General features: G+C 51.3%; 1 protein-coding gene across 3 annotated transcripts in view; it reads left to right on the forward strand.

The window, feature by feature from the left end:
• Nucleotides 1-1203: 1203 nt before the first annotated feature.
• Nucleotides 1204-17040, forward strand: part of WDR66 (WD repeat domain 66) — a 22384-nt gene continuing 6547 nt past the window's right edge. Inside the window, exons 1-17 of one of the 3 annotated variants that reach the window (XM_019538729.1) lie at nucleotides 1204-1303; nucleotides 2105-2370; nucleotides 2647-3174; nucleotides 3616-3756; nucleotides 4753-4862; nucleotides 5402-5507; nucleotides 6489-6569; nucleotides 7130-7207; nucleotides 7754-7798; nucleotides 8511-8728; nucleotides 10780-10974; nucleotides 11934-12181; nucleotides 12275-12423; nucleotides 13447-13620; nucleotides 14603-14787; nucleotides 15186-15300; nucleotides 15411-15574. In XM_019538729.1, coding sequence (XP_019394274.1) covers nucleotides 2122-2370; nucleotides 2647-3174; nucleotides 3616-3756; nucleotides 4753-4862; nucleotides 5402-5507; nucleotides 6489-6569; nucleotides 7130-7207; nucleotides 7754-7798; nucleotides 8511-8728; nucleotides 10780-10974; nucleotides 11934-12181; nucleotides 12275-12423; nucleotides 13447-13620; nucleotides 14603-14787; nucleotides 15186-15300; nucleotides 15411-15574 — 2786 coding nt within the window. In that variant the 5' untranslated portion in view covers nucleotides 1204-1303; nucleotides 2105-2121. Of the gene's footprint in view, nucleotides 1304-1778; nucleotides 2371-2646; nucleotides 3175-3615; nucleotides 3757-4752; nucleotides 4863-5401; nucleotides 5508-6488; nucleotides 6570-7129; nucleotides 7208-7753; nucleotides 7799-8510; nucleotides 8729-10779; nucleotides 10975-11933; nucleotides 12182-12274; nucleotides 12424-13446; nucleotides 13621-14602; nucleotides 14788-15185; nucleotides 15301-15410; nucleotides 15575-17040 lie in introns of those variants that run through there. The other 2 variants (XM_019538728.1, XM_019538730.1) reach the window with 2 other exon arrangements.

Here is a 17040-nt window from a genome sequence, read left to right on the forward strand (position 1 = left end):
TGTTTGATTGCAGGAAATGACAGTATGGGAAGTGCTGAGCTGTAACCCCTGCCAGGACTGAACCCATAGCTTTGACCAGTTAAAAGGATCCCTTTGTTAAAATGGATTGCTGAATCTCCTTGCCAGCAGAAGGAACGCAGTGAACTCTTTCCTGGTCACGCATAATGTAGTGGAGAAGAGCTGAAACCAGCACTAGTTGTCCAAAGATTTTGGGAGGGGGGAATAAAACAGCCAAATGAGCAAACGCAAGTATAGGGGCTTAATGCTGGGAAGAGGATTCTTCCTCTGTACTTGCAATTTTACAGATGCCGGTGATGTCCTTGGAAAACAGAGGTGACTGTACCTACATATCAAGCAGAGGTAGATGTCAGTGGAGCCCATAGTTTTTACCTGTAAAATACAAGGTTGCCTATGCACCTGTCTGATACAAAGCAACAGGAGTTACAGCACAGCGGGGATAAAATCCCATGCCACTTGCAACATGAGCGTCCGTGTATTGGTGGATTTGTTATTAGAAGTATTTTTCCCTTCCCACCTTTCCCTTCAGCATTTCCCCGGGTTGTTGCTAAAGTGTGGCAAAACGCCATATTTCTGATGGGCAAAGGGCTGATTGCTGTCCTGTCGGGCTTCACACGAGTCCATTTGTGCCACTTGGGAGCTACAGAGAAAACGGAAGCCCCTGGCAAATCCCTGCTGAGGGATTCCCCCGCGTGCGAGAGCTGCCGGAGCCTCTGCATCCTGCACCCCGCTCCTGCTCTCCGCCCCGGGGCTGGGAGCCCCGCTTGCCCCCTGCAAGGCTGGGGATGGAGGTAAGTGGGAGCAGGGGGGCAGGTGCCACCTTCTTGCCAGAGCCTGTGGCTTCTATCTCAAGCCTCAAACCAGCAGGTCTTTTTCGGAAGCCTGTGGCGACCACGACCAGAGGGAATGAAAAGGGGCGACGGGGGGCCACAGAAACTTGCGGTGAAGGCTTAAAAAAAGCACGGATGCTGCGGGCCATGTTGGAGGCAGGGCTGCCACCCCCCAGTGCTGCTCTTGTGACGAGTTGAGTCCTACCAGTCCCAAGGGTGGGTGGACAGGGAGGCCCCTGGTGCCCCGTGGGGCTCGCAAAGTGGGTGCCTCTGTGAGCCTGAACGGCAAGGGGGCTGCCGCGGGGGAGCAAGGGCCCCCCCCGTGGTGCTTGAATGACCCTCTTCCCCTCCACGCAGCAGCTTCCCCTGCAGCAGCTCCGTATTTCCGGCCTGCCGGCAGCGGTTACCATGGGAACGGGCATCACCACAAAGAGAAGCCGGGCGAGCTGCGGCGGGTGAGTCGGGGAAGGGGCTGGGGGCAGCTGGGCTGGGCCCTGTGGAGAGGCCGGGGGAGAGCGGGGTGGCGGCTCGACCCCAAGGAAGTCGGGGGTGCGGGAGCCTGGGGGCTTGGGGGGCCGGGCTGCTGCGGGAGCATCCCCTGGGGGCGGGCAGAGCTGGCCGGGAGAGGGGCAGCGGGGGGGTTCCTGTCCTGCAGCTGGGTGGGCAGGCAGCTGCCGGGCCTGGCTTCTGGCACGGGGGAGTCGCTAACGAGTTAAACCCTGCTCAGTCGTGGGCCTCCCTCAGGATGACTGTGGCTTGGCTGGTGCAGAAAAATGTGCTGAGCTGGAGGAAAGCAGGCCGGGTGTTGGGGGTAAAAGCAAAATGTGTCGCCCATATGTGTGTGTGTGCGTGCCGGGTGCGCGAGTGACATACGCCCCGCTCTTGGCACCGTGGCCCACTGACCCAGACCTGCACGTCCCTCCTGTGGCTCTGCCTGTAGGACTGATGCTGTGTCCATCAGGCGCACTAAGGGACACGGGCTCAGAAATGCCTCCCAGGGGAAGAGGCCCCCGAGCCTGACACTGCTGGAACGGTTTTGTGTTGGAATGGGCCCAAACTAGGCCCCTCCGTTCCCATGTTGAGCCAGGTTTCTTGGCTGGGATTGGAAGGGCCTGCTACAAACAGGCTTTAAGACCTGGGTTCCAGTTGCTAGCTACATAGCATCTGTTTAGGAAATGTGCCAGGGAGGAACAGTTAAGTGCTGAGAACTGAGAGGCTGTGCTGGGCTTTTAACCCACTGACGTGTGTTTTGGAAGAACGTGTGTAGGAGCGGATGGACGATGATTCTGGTGAAACCCCGTTGAAGGGATCAGCAAGAGGAGGCACTGAAGATGGTGCAGATCCACCAGGAGCTCTGCAGGAAGAAGAAGCATCTCGGGAGGCAGAGTCACCAAAGCAGGTCACAGAAACCTCCCTTGAGGGGACGCAAGGTGACCCGGGGCCCATGGACATGGCGCAGGCAGACTCTGCTGCTCCCGAGGCACCGCCTGAAGAGAGCAAGCTGCGCACCATGATTTCACATGTGAGTATGAATATAGCAGGCATCCACAGCAAGGTCCCTGCAGCTGCTGCATGGGATGTCACAGAAAAGGGTACAGGAGGCTTGAAACGGGCTCGTCACCTATAGTGCAACTTAGCACTGAAAGCAGCTTTAATAACCAGTAGGACTGCAGCGTACAAATGAGTGACAGTCCACGGCATGATAATTGGCTGAGGGGCTGGGGCGGCGGAGGGAATGATGTGGGATGGATGAGATGATTTTGCAAAACATGTATTGAAGCCTCTGTTCATTTTAAAGGATGCCGTAGCTGATGTCCTGGAGACTCCATCCAACGAACGAGAAGAAGCCACAGAAATACTGGAGGATGCGGATCAAGGTGAACAGCTTCCCCCAGCAGAGACTCAGCCTGAGAGCGTGGCTCCCACTGTGCTCTTGAGTCCTGTCGGCAGGGAGCAGGTGTGTGATTCTGCTGAGCTCCCATCTGTGGGGAGAGCAGAAGAACCTGCAGAAACAAGGGGGACGTCGGAGGGTACAGGACCAGATGAAGAGCAGACTCCTGCAGAGCCTCCACCAGGGAGCGAGAGGCTGACACCTCCACGCCCCACCAGCAGCGAGCAGGAAATGCAGCAGCTGGGTCAGGAAGGCCAAGAAAGTCACCAGAAAGGTCTGGGAGGCCAAGACCAGGGAAGCTCAGCGGAGCAGAAATCCCGGAGCAGTGAAGGAGGTGCTGTCCTGGGCCAGGAAGAGGCGGGGGCATCAGCGGTGTCCTCAGCCACTCCAGGCTTGTTGTTTGAGGAGCAGAAGCATGAGAAAACTCATCCGCTCGTGAGTATCTCACATGCAGTCCAGAGCCCTGCCACCCTCAATGGGAACACCAAGCCTGGGGATAACTGAGAGAGACTTCCCCCATGAAATCAGTGTTTAGCTTCCAGAGGGAAACAGCTTTGCCTATCAGACTCACTTTTTCAGCTGAAAGTCAGGATGCCTCTGTAAGGGGCTGAAATCCAGGTCCGAATGTTCTGCCAAAGCAGCTGGAATGGGTCAGAGGGCAGTTTGCTGCGGGGAAGGGTTTCGCTCTGGTGTGGCACCATGTGCTCCTACCCTTCACCGTAGGGGTGGCTGCATTTTGGAGGGCAGTGAGGCCACCACAAGCGAGGTGCAGTGAGCTCCTTCAAGGTGAAAGGTGCCAGCAAGGTGGAGGAGACCGCTTCAGAAATGTTCTCATGCTGCCTGGCATAAATGAGCACAACCATGTTTTTCTTATAGAGCTTGTCTTGGGTGTTCGGTTACAACAGCAAACTCCCCGTTTACAGCCTGCTCGATGAGGAGAACAGGGTGATCCTGTATGTTTCCGCTCACACTGCTGTGATCCACGATGTTGTCAGGAACAGGCAATATCACCTGCAGGTACAGAGCGCCTTTCCTTCCCCGCCCTGTCCTACAAGGGCAGGCCCCAACCCCACAAAATGATCTGCAAGTACTGAATCCAGCAAGGGAAATGGAAGACTCCTGTACAGTTTGTGTGTATGAAATCTAGCTGGTGCCAGCTGCATTTTTATTCCTCTGTCAGTCAGAGCATTCATGAGTCCTGCTTATAATCAAATATCTCGCTGTCCTGTGGTGTTATGGTCTCATCTCACCTGGTTCTTATTTACAGGGGAATATTTACAGCCTGCTTGTGTTTGTGGCTGTGGAGCCCCCTGCATGATTTGGGCAGTTCTTTATGAATTCCTTATTTTCTGCCATATAACATGCCCAAATAAAATAGAACGCGTACTTCTATTTTTTTGGAGGCTGTAAACCCCACTCACTGTCCCATTGCAATGTGCAGTTAGGGAAGGAGCTTCCCAGGGGCTCTGGAAATTTGGCAGGGGCATGGGGAAGGGAGGGAGTGGTGGCAGCATTGATGTCTATGCTCCTCCCCCCCCCACGCAAAAAAGAAAAAAAAACACCCAAAAAACAAAACAAAACAACAAAAACTGCTTGAGCTATAGGGAGCCCTTTTTGTTGTGCATAATGTGCACCCAATTTCCCTCAGCTAGTTCTGGCAGGCAAAGTTGTAAGTTATGTGATAAAATGCAGCGTTGATAACAGTGCTCTCACTTAATGCTGATCTCTGAAACAGATCTACATTAGATGGCAGCCTTGTTAAAGATGCTGTTTTGTTATTTGTTGTGAACGTTATGCAGTCAATGGCCTCCATGCTTCAGGCACAACATGGTCAAGACAGGAGTGAGGGGTTTATTGAAGGGGTAGAGAAAGGGGGAAGTGGTGGCAGCTAAGGTGAGTGTGAAGGAATGAGACGCAGGGCCTGGAGGCCTCTTCAGGTGCAGGGGAAAGGATGTGAGGTTTAATTAAACCTTCTGCTGCATCTTTCATGGCAGACTTCTTCTCACTCTGCAGGGTCACTCAAATTCTATTTCTTGCCTGTGCGTGAGTGTAGACAAGCGGTGGATTGTGACGGCTGACCAAGGACCTGATAATCTGGTTATTGTGTGGGACGCTTTCTCTGGGTAAGATCAAGCCCCTGTTTGTAAACCTTTCGATTTAGCAATTCCAGCTTCTGGTTCAAACTAAAATAACACCATGGGCCAAGCGAGCAAGCAAGGAAAATGGACAAGGCTGCAAAGGAGCTGATGATGGAGTAGAGGATTCAGTGTAAAAGTGCCTCCATGCTGATGCTCCTTGGGATAGGTCAAAACCCCCTCACTAAGCCTAAGATTTGCAAGCATCCTTGCCCAGGGTCAAGCTCCTAGTCCTTGGAATTGCAGAGGACTAATTTTTCCTGCTTGAATGGCCGCACATGCACAGGAGTCTGTCTCCTGCTGATGTTGGGAAGGGTTGTTGGGATCCTATTTGAATTAGTTTATGACAGTTCAGGGTTGTTTGGGTAGAATTTTTTTCATTATGATGAAAAAGGGGTCCCAAAATGGCAGGCCATGGAATCTGCCTGGAGTGGGGAGGAAAAAAGAAAGCAAAAATGAATACAGCAAGAAATGCAAAAGTGAATACTGTCGCTATACTTACCCTCTGTGCTTGCTTTGCTTTGCAGGATTCCTGTGCACACTATATTCGGCCATCCAGGAGATGGGGTCAGTGCTATTGCTATTTCCCATGATGCTAAGTATTTGGCAACCATCAGCGCTGGCAAAATACAGGTAAAGGAAATGTTTTCTCTGCTGTGTCTTGCAGTGACTAAAGCCGGTGAACTGGCACTAGTGTAACTAAGAGGGGGATGTGAACTGGAGATCAGCAGAACCAGGGTGGGCTCAGTTTTGCAAAACCACCTTGGCAGGTTTTGATTTTTGTAAGCAGTGCATACTGGGCTATCGTTTCCATGAGTGCTGCCAAGTTCAGATGCAAGCTTAAGCCACAAATCGAGATGCTGTCTTTGACACCTCTCTAACTGAATAACTCGAGTACAGCAGGAAGTCCAGTTGCTTTACGCTGCAGGCAGGAGAACGGCAGGGATTTCTTTGTTGTTTTCTGTCTACATTGCTATTCTGTTTTAAGATCTGAGCAAAGAGGTAATGGGAGCTCAGCTGGAAAGGGAGTTCCCCTCAAAGACAATCTTGCTATACAATATACATCCCACTTGGAAGCCAGGGACTGTGCCAGGAATTAGGCTAGTGGGAGACTGAACTCAGTGTTGATGATGTCCCTTCCTTCTTTTTCATCGTTAGAGATCAGGAAGAGACAATCAGGCTCCTTTTCACCTGAGTCCTAAAACCACAGCTAGTATCATAATTTCCCACATGATCCTGCGCACTCAGGCCAGTCTACAGTGGTCCAAGAGTTAGTGGTTTGTACAGAGGAAGGAACAGCAAAAGTAGTTTATAACGTGTGTGAGGAGCAGAGACCCATCTCTCTCGCTTTGCAGTTCCAGACAGTGTGTGAGCAAAGCTTGACAATGCCGGATGTTTGCTCGTGACTTGGCCTACCCTGGGTGTGGAGCTCTGCCACTTAGTGTAAACGTTTTGCTTGCCAGTGAGGCCAGGCTGGACTCGGTTTTCTTGGTTTCCCCCGTGACACCCCACAGCAGGAGCTGCTGCACTGTGTATGAGCAGGATTTGGCCTCCTGAGTTGAGTAGGTTGTAGAAAGTCACCTTGGTGTAACCCTGCTCTCCCCTTTGTGTCAGAGAGCATGCATTTGGAAGTGGACTTCGCCTGAAGAGAAACCTCAGTGTAGCATAGAGCTGGAGCCCAGATTTGGGTACCAGGTGAGTGATCTGGTTGTTAAAGGGGGTTGGCATTGTGGGAACCCATTGTAAAGTACAGAGGAGCTGGTCTCAGTTGCTCCAGTCCAGCACCTGGGGCTGGGGCTGGGGCAGGGTAGATGGGGACTAAGCTGGCTTTGTGTTCTGGGGCTGTGCAGGGCCATGCTCAGCCAGGGAGACAGCCTCATGGCTGCTGTAGTTTCCACTCTGCTTCCAGTGATTCTGGGAGGACTTGAGAACCAACGACTAGCCATAAAGCAGTACGCTGCAACCACGTCTGTGACTGCTGCAGCTGGGGTGACCTCTGGAACAGGTCCATTTTTCATAGTCTTCTATGTAGGGGCCTAGTTCTGTCCACTTGACGTTCAGAGAGGCAAAGGAGAACCATAGTGGAACCGGGAGTCGTGCCCCAGGTGATGAATTCAGTGATGAGGGACATTTCAAACAGGAGCAGATAATAGTTGAAGCGTGGCAAGCTTCCCTGCCAGCGAGTTAGGGTGCTGATTTATATGAACACCATGGCCAACATGGTTTTTGACATGATTTTACCCTTTTACTTTCAGAACTACATTACTTTCAATCCAAAAGATCATGGAGAGTTTGTCAGTAACAGTAAAACTCAAGTGATATTTTATCTGTGGGTAAGTGGGAATGGTGGGGAATGATGTTCTCTAGACCTTGTGACACAAGAACAGGTGAATCCTGCCAGGGAAAAGTCAGCCCAGCACTTTATCCACAGACCTTGGACCCCAGTATGCACTGAGCATGCGGAGGTCCTGGGTGGGAAGGCATATGGGAACGCTGCCTTCTCGGGAGGCAGTATGGTCTACGGAAAGGACACCTGCCTGGCTGCAGGATTCCTGCCTGCTCTTCCTGGTTCTGCCACTGACCTGTTGTGTGACCTTGGACAAGTCACTTCTCTTCTTCCTTCTTATATTTGTCTTGTTTGCTCCTCAGGGCAAGGGATGCTGCTCCCAATCTGCTTGCAGAGTGCCCAGCTCAGAAGGCCCCACACCTTGGTTGGGCCTCTGAAGGCTGCTGTCATACAATAATAATAATCAACCTGATGCAAAGTTGGTGCCCAGATAACACAGCAATGGGCATGTTCAGTAGAGCCTCTCTTTTGATTGAAGTCTGTTTTGAAAATGATTGTCTCTGAGTAACCTGCTCTCTGTGTGTCTCCTCAGGACAGTGATGGGTTGCGGTACAGTGCCCCTCTTCTAACTGACAGAGTGAGTATTGTAGATGAGCAGCAAGGTTTCCCCTGCTTTGCTTTTCTTTTGGCTGTGATGCCTGTCTGCCTCATTCAGCAAGCACAAGGTCTTGTCTGGAGTGATCTTGCTAAGTCCCAGCGCATCACGGTGTGTCCCTGGGTCTCTAGCGCAGAGGATGTGCTGACTCGTGGAGGGGATAATCCGCGGTGGGAGATGAGCTCAGGGTGGGACTCTGGAAGTCCTGGTATATTTGTGGCTGAGACCCACTGCCTTTGGCCTGCACGATAGACCTTCCTCTGCTGGTGGAGTGTCCCTGCCTTGGGACTAGACCTCAGCAGTTCTCAGCTCCCACGCTTGGCTCCCAACCACACTGCCTCACCTAGGCAGGGACCTAGAAAACCCAGTAACAACTCCCCACTCAGCCAGCTGGTCAAACATTTCTCTAATGGGACCATCTGCCATTTTGGTCTCTTCTTTGTGGAAGACTAATACAATTCCTCTGGCCTGGGTAGAATTTTACCCCCTGGGGGCAGTAGCAGCAGCAGGCTGAAGGGGCCAAGTCCTTCAGCAGACACAAACAAGGCATTTTGTTTCCTATGAGGCCGTTTCAAAGATTTTTTTCCTCCTGTTTTATAGTTGCTTAATATATTACCTCTCTGGAGGAGTGGGTCTGCGTACACCTTGCAGAGAACCTCATGGTTGCGGGGGGGGGTCTGTGCTTCTTTTGCAGACCTTCAACAAGGTGGTAGGACTCTTCAGTCAGTCCATTTTCCATTTTAAGAACTTGCAAGCTTTGACGGGCACTTCAGGTGGGAAGCTGGTGGTGTGGGATGCAGTCTGCCCGCCGTCCGGGCCTGCCAACTTGTCCGTCAAGCCATATAATATGAAGGCTATTAAACTGATGCACCTGCAGAAAGATGCCCTCACTGTGCTGACAGTATCTGACAGGTAACAGATTACATCCTTCCTGGTTCACCATCTTGCACTTTGCAAACCGAGCTATATAAAAGCTCGGTGTATGTGGCTGGCATGTAAAATGTGTGTGTGTGTGTGTGTGTTGCTTTCCACCTGGCATGTACACCGTTCCACATGTGTGTACATGAAGCCAAACTCCTTGGGCAATGGATGGGAATGAAAGCAGGACTTTCATGGACCTGCTGGAGTCCGATGTGATTGTTCTCTGCGGGTTATTGTGTGCTGTGACTCGGTGGTGAGTTTTGTGGCTTACCTCAAACAAGTGAGGGTGACACGCTCGGTTTTGCAGCGTACTCTCTTTTGCTTACACACATTGTAAAGCTGTTTCTGTTAGGATTGCTTTCAGTGTCAAGGCGGGATTCTTAATAGCCCTTTGTGTAGCGGCCTTGCTCTGCTCCCGACAGGGTTTTGTTCTATTGGAGCCAAGTGAGGCCGACATGGAGCACTCTTGAAAATCCCACTGAAAATGCTCCTCTAAGTACTGTTCCTCATAGCCACTCATGTGCAGAGCTAATGGGCCTTCGTAATATTGTGCTCAGTTCAGGACTGGGAGCACCAGAAAACTTGTTGCTCACAACTGAACTATCTTTTATGAACATCCAAATGTTGCACTTTTAAGGAACTTGGCAGCCTGCTGGGGTTACATAAAAAGGGTCAAATTCCTGCAGGAAAACTCGATGGATGTCAGAGGACTTGGGCTGTTTCGCCAGCAGGGAGTGTGGTGGGAATGTAGAGAACCATGATCCCCAGTGGGATAAAGCAGATCTTTGCAACCCCTGCAGGCAGGGAGTGTTGGACCTTACCACCTTAGAAAAGCAATGGGGAAACTGAGTTCATTCAGAGGGAAAAGGACGGTGCTGTGTCTTGCTTAACCAATGCTGTCTGCATTTGTGAAACTCCCCAGTCCTGTGCCCCACATACAAGCACCAGGGCTCCCTAGTATCCAAGTAGGATCGGAGCAAATGGGTTTTGGCTGTCGGGTTAATTCCCTACCTTAACCAGTAGAGGGAACCAATACACACGCAACATCCGTGATCTGAAGGGTCCCATGAAGTAACAAGTCGCAGCACGTACCTTGCAGTGTAAGCCGTTTATCCCAGCCCCTTGGTACGGGGCATTACTGTGCTTTCCATACAACTGTACACTTTCAAAATACTGTCCAAGCATTAACTGCCCTTCACGGTGCTCCTGGGAAAGGGAGTGAGTGAAGTGATGTGACCCTCACGTTACAGATGAGGGGAGCGAGACATGGAATGCTTAAGTGACTTGCCCAAGGTTGCACAGTGAGTCGGTGGCAGGCTCAGGAGCAGGACTTGGGAACTCTTGGCTCCTAGTTCCAAGCTTAAACCTCTAGACAGTGTCGTCTCCTGGGGAACTAAGCACATGTTTAGCTTGTGCGCAGCAACTAGAGCATCTTCAGATGGTAATTCAGTGTTGTGAGGCTGTGTCCAGAGGTTTAAGGAACAGTCTGGAGATCAAGACTCCTGGGTTCTGTGCATTTGTGGATGCATGATTTATAGATGCCAGGGAGGAAGAGGGGATATAGATCCTTCTAGATATACCCTGTTCACATGCTGTGTCTTTAACGCATCTACTTGTGCCACTGCTGGAGACATGATACTGGGTTAGATGGACCATTGGTCTGGCCCAATAGGGCACTTTTTATACACTGCATTTTATTAGTTCTTACTAATACACTGCATTATTCCCACTACTTGGAGCGTCAGTTTTCTCCTGTGTGATGTGGACCTGACACAGCCTATCCAGCAGCAGGTCTCGCGAGAAAAGGTCTGATTCTGAACACTAGGTTTCCATTAAAGTCATTCTGCTGTCTTCAGTGGGGATAGCCCTGAGTTACATCAGGGGAAGTGAGAGCAGGATCAGGTTGTGAGTCTTGAAGTAACTCAGGACGGGGCCCCCTGAAGCGTGCTCCCTCCTAATATGCCCTAGGACCACAGAACATCAGCTTGCCTGGAACTCTCTTAAAAATGCTTTCCTTAATAGACCCGTGTTCTTCCTTTCAGCTATTTTGTAATGTGTGATGTCAAAGGTCACATCAAATTCTATGACGGCCAGCTGCAGCTCGTGAACTGGTACAGCCACTTCAACCTGGGGCCCATCTACTCCATTTCCTTTTCCAAAAGCCCTCCTGATCCCGGTAGCTGCCGCTCAAACTACTCCAGTTCTTGCACCATAGGTGGCCAGCCCTTTATTGTCAGGTGAGCATCCTCCTGAGACTGAGCTAACCCACTGCCTGGCACAGAACTGTTGAAATGAGTTAGTGGCTGACAGGCTTTCCTGCTGTGTTTCTGCCTGGAGACCTGGGTGTGAAGCTGTGGCTGTTGAGCCTCATGTCTGCTGCAGCTTCTTGGCCCTGGCGGCCCCTTCGGGAAACGTGCAAGGGTGGCAAAGCACAGGGAAGCCTCACGCTGGCTCCTGCTGCCAGACTCCCAGTAGCAGTGGAGATCTCGGCTGGGGACAGTGGTTCTGCCTAGCCAGGGACTGCGGCATCTGCTTTGGTCAGGCAGGATATGGCTTCTCCCTCCCTCCTCCCTGGCTCTCTGTGCCAAATACAGGAAACCAATCTCTGCCGCAGAACAGGTGGCTGGAAGGGCCTCCAGCCCTGCCGCGTCACAGCGGGCAGCATCTGGTACTTGCTTACAGAAGAGGGAGAGCGAGGAGGTTTGGGCTGAGCACAGGACTGAGAGCAAGGAGCCCCCGGGTTCTGTTGCCAGAGCTTCTCTAACAGCCATGGTGGCTTTGGGTGTGAGCTAGTAGGTGACCACGCCAGGAGTCGCACTCGTGTTGGCCACTGACTGGGGTGGGGGCTGGGACTCGGTACTGCTCGGACTGTGTATAGTAGCAGTACTGAGACCTGAGTAAAGATCTCAGAATTTGTCCCTCTAATTGAAACCAGCCCCTCCCTTGCAGGCCAGCTGGTGACCACTGACCCATAACAGTTTGGTGACATACCCGTCCCATAGTCTGGTTTGTGCGCCGTTCACCTGGTACACAGGGAAACTGCATTATATGCACTGCTGAGTGAATGGATGAGCAGCCATTCTTGTGCAGGGTGAGACTAGCTGTTCACACAGTTATCAGGAAGGAAGACGCACTCTTTCTAGTCTGCACCTGTGCAATTTGGCCATCGGCTTCTCTCTCACTTCATGCCAAACAGGAATTTTATCCTCTCCACGTTGGCTGCGACCGTGCTGCATGTTACGCCAGAGGGAACCAAGCTGGAGAAACTGGTGGAGGAGGCGAAGGAAGCTGTTAATGCCATCTCTTGCCATCCTACCCAGCCACTTCTTGCCATAGGAAGTCACTGTGGGCTGCTGAAGGTGTGGGACTACCAGCAAACCCAGTACCTCACTAGCAGAATATTTACTGGGGCCAGCATCCAATGTCTGTCCTATGACCCAGAAGGTATTTTTATCTTGATGTCTTGCTACACGTTAAGCCTCAGGCTTCTTGAGATGACTGAACCACAGAGTAGTGATTCTCTGGTGCATGTTTTAGGTTCTTCCCTGGCGGCTGGTTTTACTGATGGAAGCCTTCGCATCCTTGATAGTATTTCTCTGGACGATGACTGTAAAGCGTTCAAGTACTCGAGAGGCTCGCTGACTCATCTTTGCTTCTCCCACGACTCCCAGTATCTTGCTACTGCTGTAAGTTTCTCTGTTGATGTATGGCTCTTGTCCTTGTAACATCTTCTGGTGGGACTGGAGCTTTCAGACCATCCCATAGTGTAATTCTGAGAGGACAGCTGGGCCAGGGGCTCACAAGCAGGTTAAATAGATGCTTGGCTCGGATGGTTTAATCAGGGAAGATCGTGTCTTGAGCAGGGGTCTGGACTAGATGACCTCGAGGGATCCCTTCCACCCCTACTTTCCTGTGATCCTGTGCCTTTGGAATGGTCTCCTTCTCTTAGAGCTGTTTTGCTCAGAGGACCAACTGTGTTCAAATGGCACCACCCTCCTTAAGAGACCTGCACCCTGTATCCGGTCAGAGCCTTATCTCCTGACTCCAGTGACAAAAGCACATTTTGACTATTCTCCACTCCTGTGATCCCTGCAGAACTGGCTTTGGGAGAGTGAGGAATCTGTTCTGGCTTTAATCACCATCAGGTGAATTAACCCGGTTCCTCATGTCAGTGTAATGGAGGGCAGTGTTTAAAGGCGCCAGGGCTGCTTTGGGCTTGTAGAATCGTAATTATTGATAACAATCTGTGAGTAAGAAAGACCCTACACACTCAGTCATTGGGTGCTCAGATCCACGGGGGGCTGGAAGTCCTGAAAAGCATGGTTTTGACTTCTGTTTTATAACTGCAAGTTGATCACGTTTGCTCTAGAGTCGTTGAGGCAAGGTGAGTCTCCCAGGTTCAGTGTTAGCAGTCCCTCTGCACAGCAGAAGCCTGTATTTATATATCGCAGACTGGTCGGTGGCTTTGCTCAGAGCAAGGCTGAACTTCATGTTTGTTACTTGTTAATCACGGCATGCATGAGTCCTGTTCAGATTCTTTCTGCTTGATCACATGTTTTATCATGTTTGCCATTCTGCTCCTTTCCTCTTTTGTGGCTATCTTAGCATGCAGCTAAAAAGGCAGAAAGGTTGGTGTGATGGGCAGACAGCCAGGGACCCAATGGACGCACCTTCTATGTGACACTGAGATGCTTTTGTTGTTGTTACAGGATGAGAAATTCTCAGTGACTATTTACAAAGTAACCCTGAGAAACGGCAGAAAGTCCTGGGAACATCTTGCAGGGCTTCACGCGCACTATAAGCCGATTCGAAGTGTAATGTTTGGTGTCCAGTTGGACAGCAATGAACCCAGGCTCTTAAGCCTTGGGGAGGACAGACTGTTGGTAAGACATTAACCTGAAAGACAGCAAAGTGTACTGATTAGTGCAGAGGCTATGGAGGGAAGGACTCCTGGATCACATTCCCAGCCTGGACACAACATTTGATCTCGGGCAGATGACATTATTCCCTCTGTGTCTTTGATTACCCAGTGTGCTGAGGGGGCCTCAGAAATGCTTCTCCATCTCACATTTGGGAGCTGCTCCACCACTCTTGTTGGCCGTGAATGGATCTGTCCCTTTCCATGTCTGGAGGTCACAGCTTGGTGCTTGACTTTGCATCCTGCACTAATTTTTTTTGGCCAGGCAGCGCCTCCCTTTGACAGTCGGAACCCTTTCCAAGGCCTGCCTGTTTGCTCAGAGTCTAACCCTGTCCCTGTGCTCCCTACTAGTCTTCCTTGGGGAAGTGATGTTACACTGGGCTCGGACATATCTCCTCCCTGCCACTGTAGAGCAGCAGCAAAGGGTGTAACAGATCCAATCTGCAGCTCCTCCATGCTCCACGGGAGACTGTTACCTGTAGATGTGTGTTGCAGCCCAGCCCCCCAAAACCTAGTGCATAGGAACACCGAAGGGGTCCCTGTGGAGTGAAGAGTCCCACACCCCGGCGTAGGCTTCCAGATCCTTCCCACTTGCCCTTGCAGTACAGGCCTCCCCTTCCCACTGCAGGGGAATTCTTCCTCCAGATCTGGCCTGTCGAGGTGACCAACTCAAGGATTCAGCATGTTGGGGTGTGCGTGGCAGGAGCTGAGTCTCTTGGGGTTCCTGGGTGGGCATTGCACTAGCTTAGAGAGTTTGAATCCATATGGTGTGTAATAATTATGAAGGTGCAGGTGGGGGTTGCATCACAGCAGATTGCAGGGCTGCTGCAAGGGTTAAAGCATTAGCATTTTTAAAGCAGAATGTGCTGGAGAGGCAGAAACAGCTGAATGCGAACAGGCCTGGGCTGCCCTCTCACAGATGCTGTCATGTGTTGTCTCCCCATCAGGTGGAATATGATCTGGGCAGCAGCAGCAAAGATCAGCTGGCGATCCTGAGAAGGGACCGCATCGAGCAGTGCGCCATCCCCTTGTCTCTGGCCTGGTACCCGCCCTTCACGACGGAGTCCTTCATCCTCACGACTAACGATCAGTACAAAATGAAGCTCTATAATGCAACGACCAAAATGTGCAGGTACCTGGGAGACCTCTGCCCTCACTGAATTTTCACACTCGGAGGTCATTCTCTCTGCCTCCCCACTTCCTCTCTTGGGGGATGCCAAGTATTAGGGGACTCTGCTGAAAAGCTTGAGCTAAGAGCTCTGGAGTCTGTGGGCTGCATTCAAGCCACCACCAGATCCCACTTTCTAGAGAGGAGGAAAACAGTGAACACTGTAGCATCCCACATGGTGTTCCCCCATAACTGTTTGTGTTATCGTGCACCTGCGTGTCTGCCTCCAGTGTGCTTTTACTAGCAGTAAAGTCACGCCTTCAGCCTCACACGTGCAGTTCCATACCAGCGCACAGAAGCGTTCTAGAGGAGAAATGCATCACGGTCCATAGAGCAACTGAAAATGTTGTATTTTGCTTTAGAAAGACGCTTCTGGGACCAACCTATGGTTCCCCTCTTGAGAAGATACAGATCCTTCCAGTAACAGAAAGTCAGGATCCTCAGAAGCGATACCTGGCCTATATTGCAAAAGATAAGGTACGGCGTCCCTGTATGTCTGGTCAGATGTATCTGTTGGAGTGTTTAGCAGTGACATTGCATGCTGCCCCATCCTGCAGTTACCGCATCTTTCCTAACTTTCTCTCCAGGTGGGTCTGCAGATTTTGCCTATGGATGGTAACCCGCACAAATCCTCAGCTTTCATCTGCCACCCAGGAGGTGTCTCCAACCTTGCTAGTTCCTATGATGGATGCTATGTCTTTACAGCTGGGGGTAATGACCGCACCGTGATGAAGTGGGAAATTAATTTGAAGTAAGTAAAAGCTGAGAGAAGCGGCACACTGTGGTGTGCACTTCACACATCTGTGCAATCAACACAGCTAAAGAAAACATTCTCCTGGCAGTGAATGTAAGCCCATAAAGGGATTTTCATTCTCAAGGATCCCATTCCACCTCAGAAAAACTTCCAATTCAGACCCTGGCTATTTGTAGTCATTCAGGGCAAGGGTGAAGCGGTAGCCTGACTAATCCTTCTGTGTGTATAAGCGCTCTTTCTTGCAAGCCCTTTTATTACATAGCACTGACATTGCAGAATTGCTCCTGCATCCCACACTGCAGGTGCCTGTGTTCAAGAGACTTGGTGTAAAATGGCGCAGCACTGGTTTGTGAGAAGGGTTATGGTTAAAGCAGGGAGAGAGGATGTCCGGAAATGCTTTGGACACATAACAGGGGCTTGATTTTTATTTTTGTATTATGATTCTTTTTCCCCAAACGTGCTCAGCTCCCACGAGGCACCTCAGTGAAGTGACCAGATTCACAGTATGAGCCACCAGGTGCTGAACTCACTGAACTTTGCTTTATCATGAAATCTCTTGGGAATTGCAACTGTGAGAGGCCTGATGCCTGGCAGTGCAGAAGCCTGGAAAGTAAAGACACTGAATGCCTGTAACACAGTGTTGCAGGCTGGAGTGGTGATTAATGCATTGGTGTGTATAAAACCCTTCATATGGGAGAGAGGCTGTGTCAGTACTTTGGAGAACCCTTCCTGCTGGTCCGTAGAGGGGGGAATCTTAAAACCAGGCAGTGGGAGTGGGGGGGTTCGGGAAGGAAGGTGGTTTCTGGAGGAAAGTGGCACCTCCTGAAGTAGCTGCAGGACAGAGACACTGGAACAGCACGGATATAATGCACCGCGTCTTCAGGTGGGAGCAACGGCATGTTCCTGGGAAGTCCCCACTATGTTGAAAGAATGGATTTAGCAGCCATAATCCTGCAGGCTCCCCCCCCCCCCCCCCTGTGAGGACCGCTTTGTGAGAACGAGGCTTTGCAGCCTCAGTCCCTGACTGCAGCAGGGCATTGAACACCATCCCTGTCTGTATGGCCCTTTGGTGCTGCCTTGGCTCAGGCACCTGGGATTTCCCTTTGCAGGCTTCCCACTGAAGGGCTGTGCCACGTCGGTGTCCAGGGCCTGGAGGGAGAGGCCTGGTTATACTGCTTGCTTGGTAAAGGTGACACACACAGAGGAGAGGTGTCAGAGGCTGAAGCCATTCATTGCAGTGGGGGTGTCAGGGCAGGAAGGATCTCCAGTACCAGCCTGGCAGCAGGTGGCTGGAGAGAGGTGCTCATACGTCCAGCACTACCTGCAACTGGGGAGCCTATCCTACATGGCAGAGCAACCTCAGGCTTAAAAAAGAAGGGGATGGAGCTTTCTGCTTGCAAGCTGGAATTGAATGGCTTTGGGGTGTGCATGTCTCTTTTTTTGTAGCGCTGGTTGTCCCCCCA

This window comes from Crocodylus porosus, unplaced genomic scaffold, assembly GCF_001723895.1.
Source record: "Crocodylus porosus isolate Cpor-Errol unplaced genomic scaffold, CroPor_comp1, whole genome shotgun sequence".
Lineage (NCBI taxonomy): Eukaryota > Metazoa > Chordata > Crocodylia > Crocodylidae > Crocodylus > Crocodylus porosus.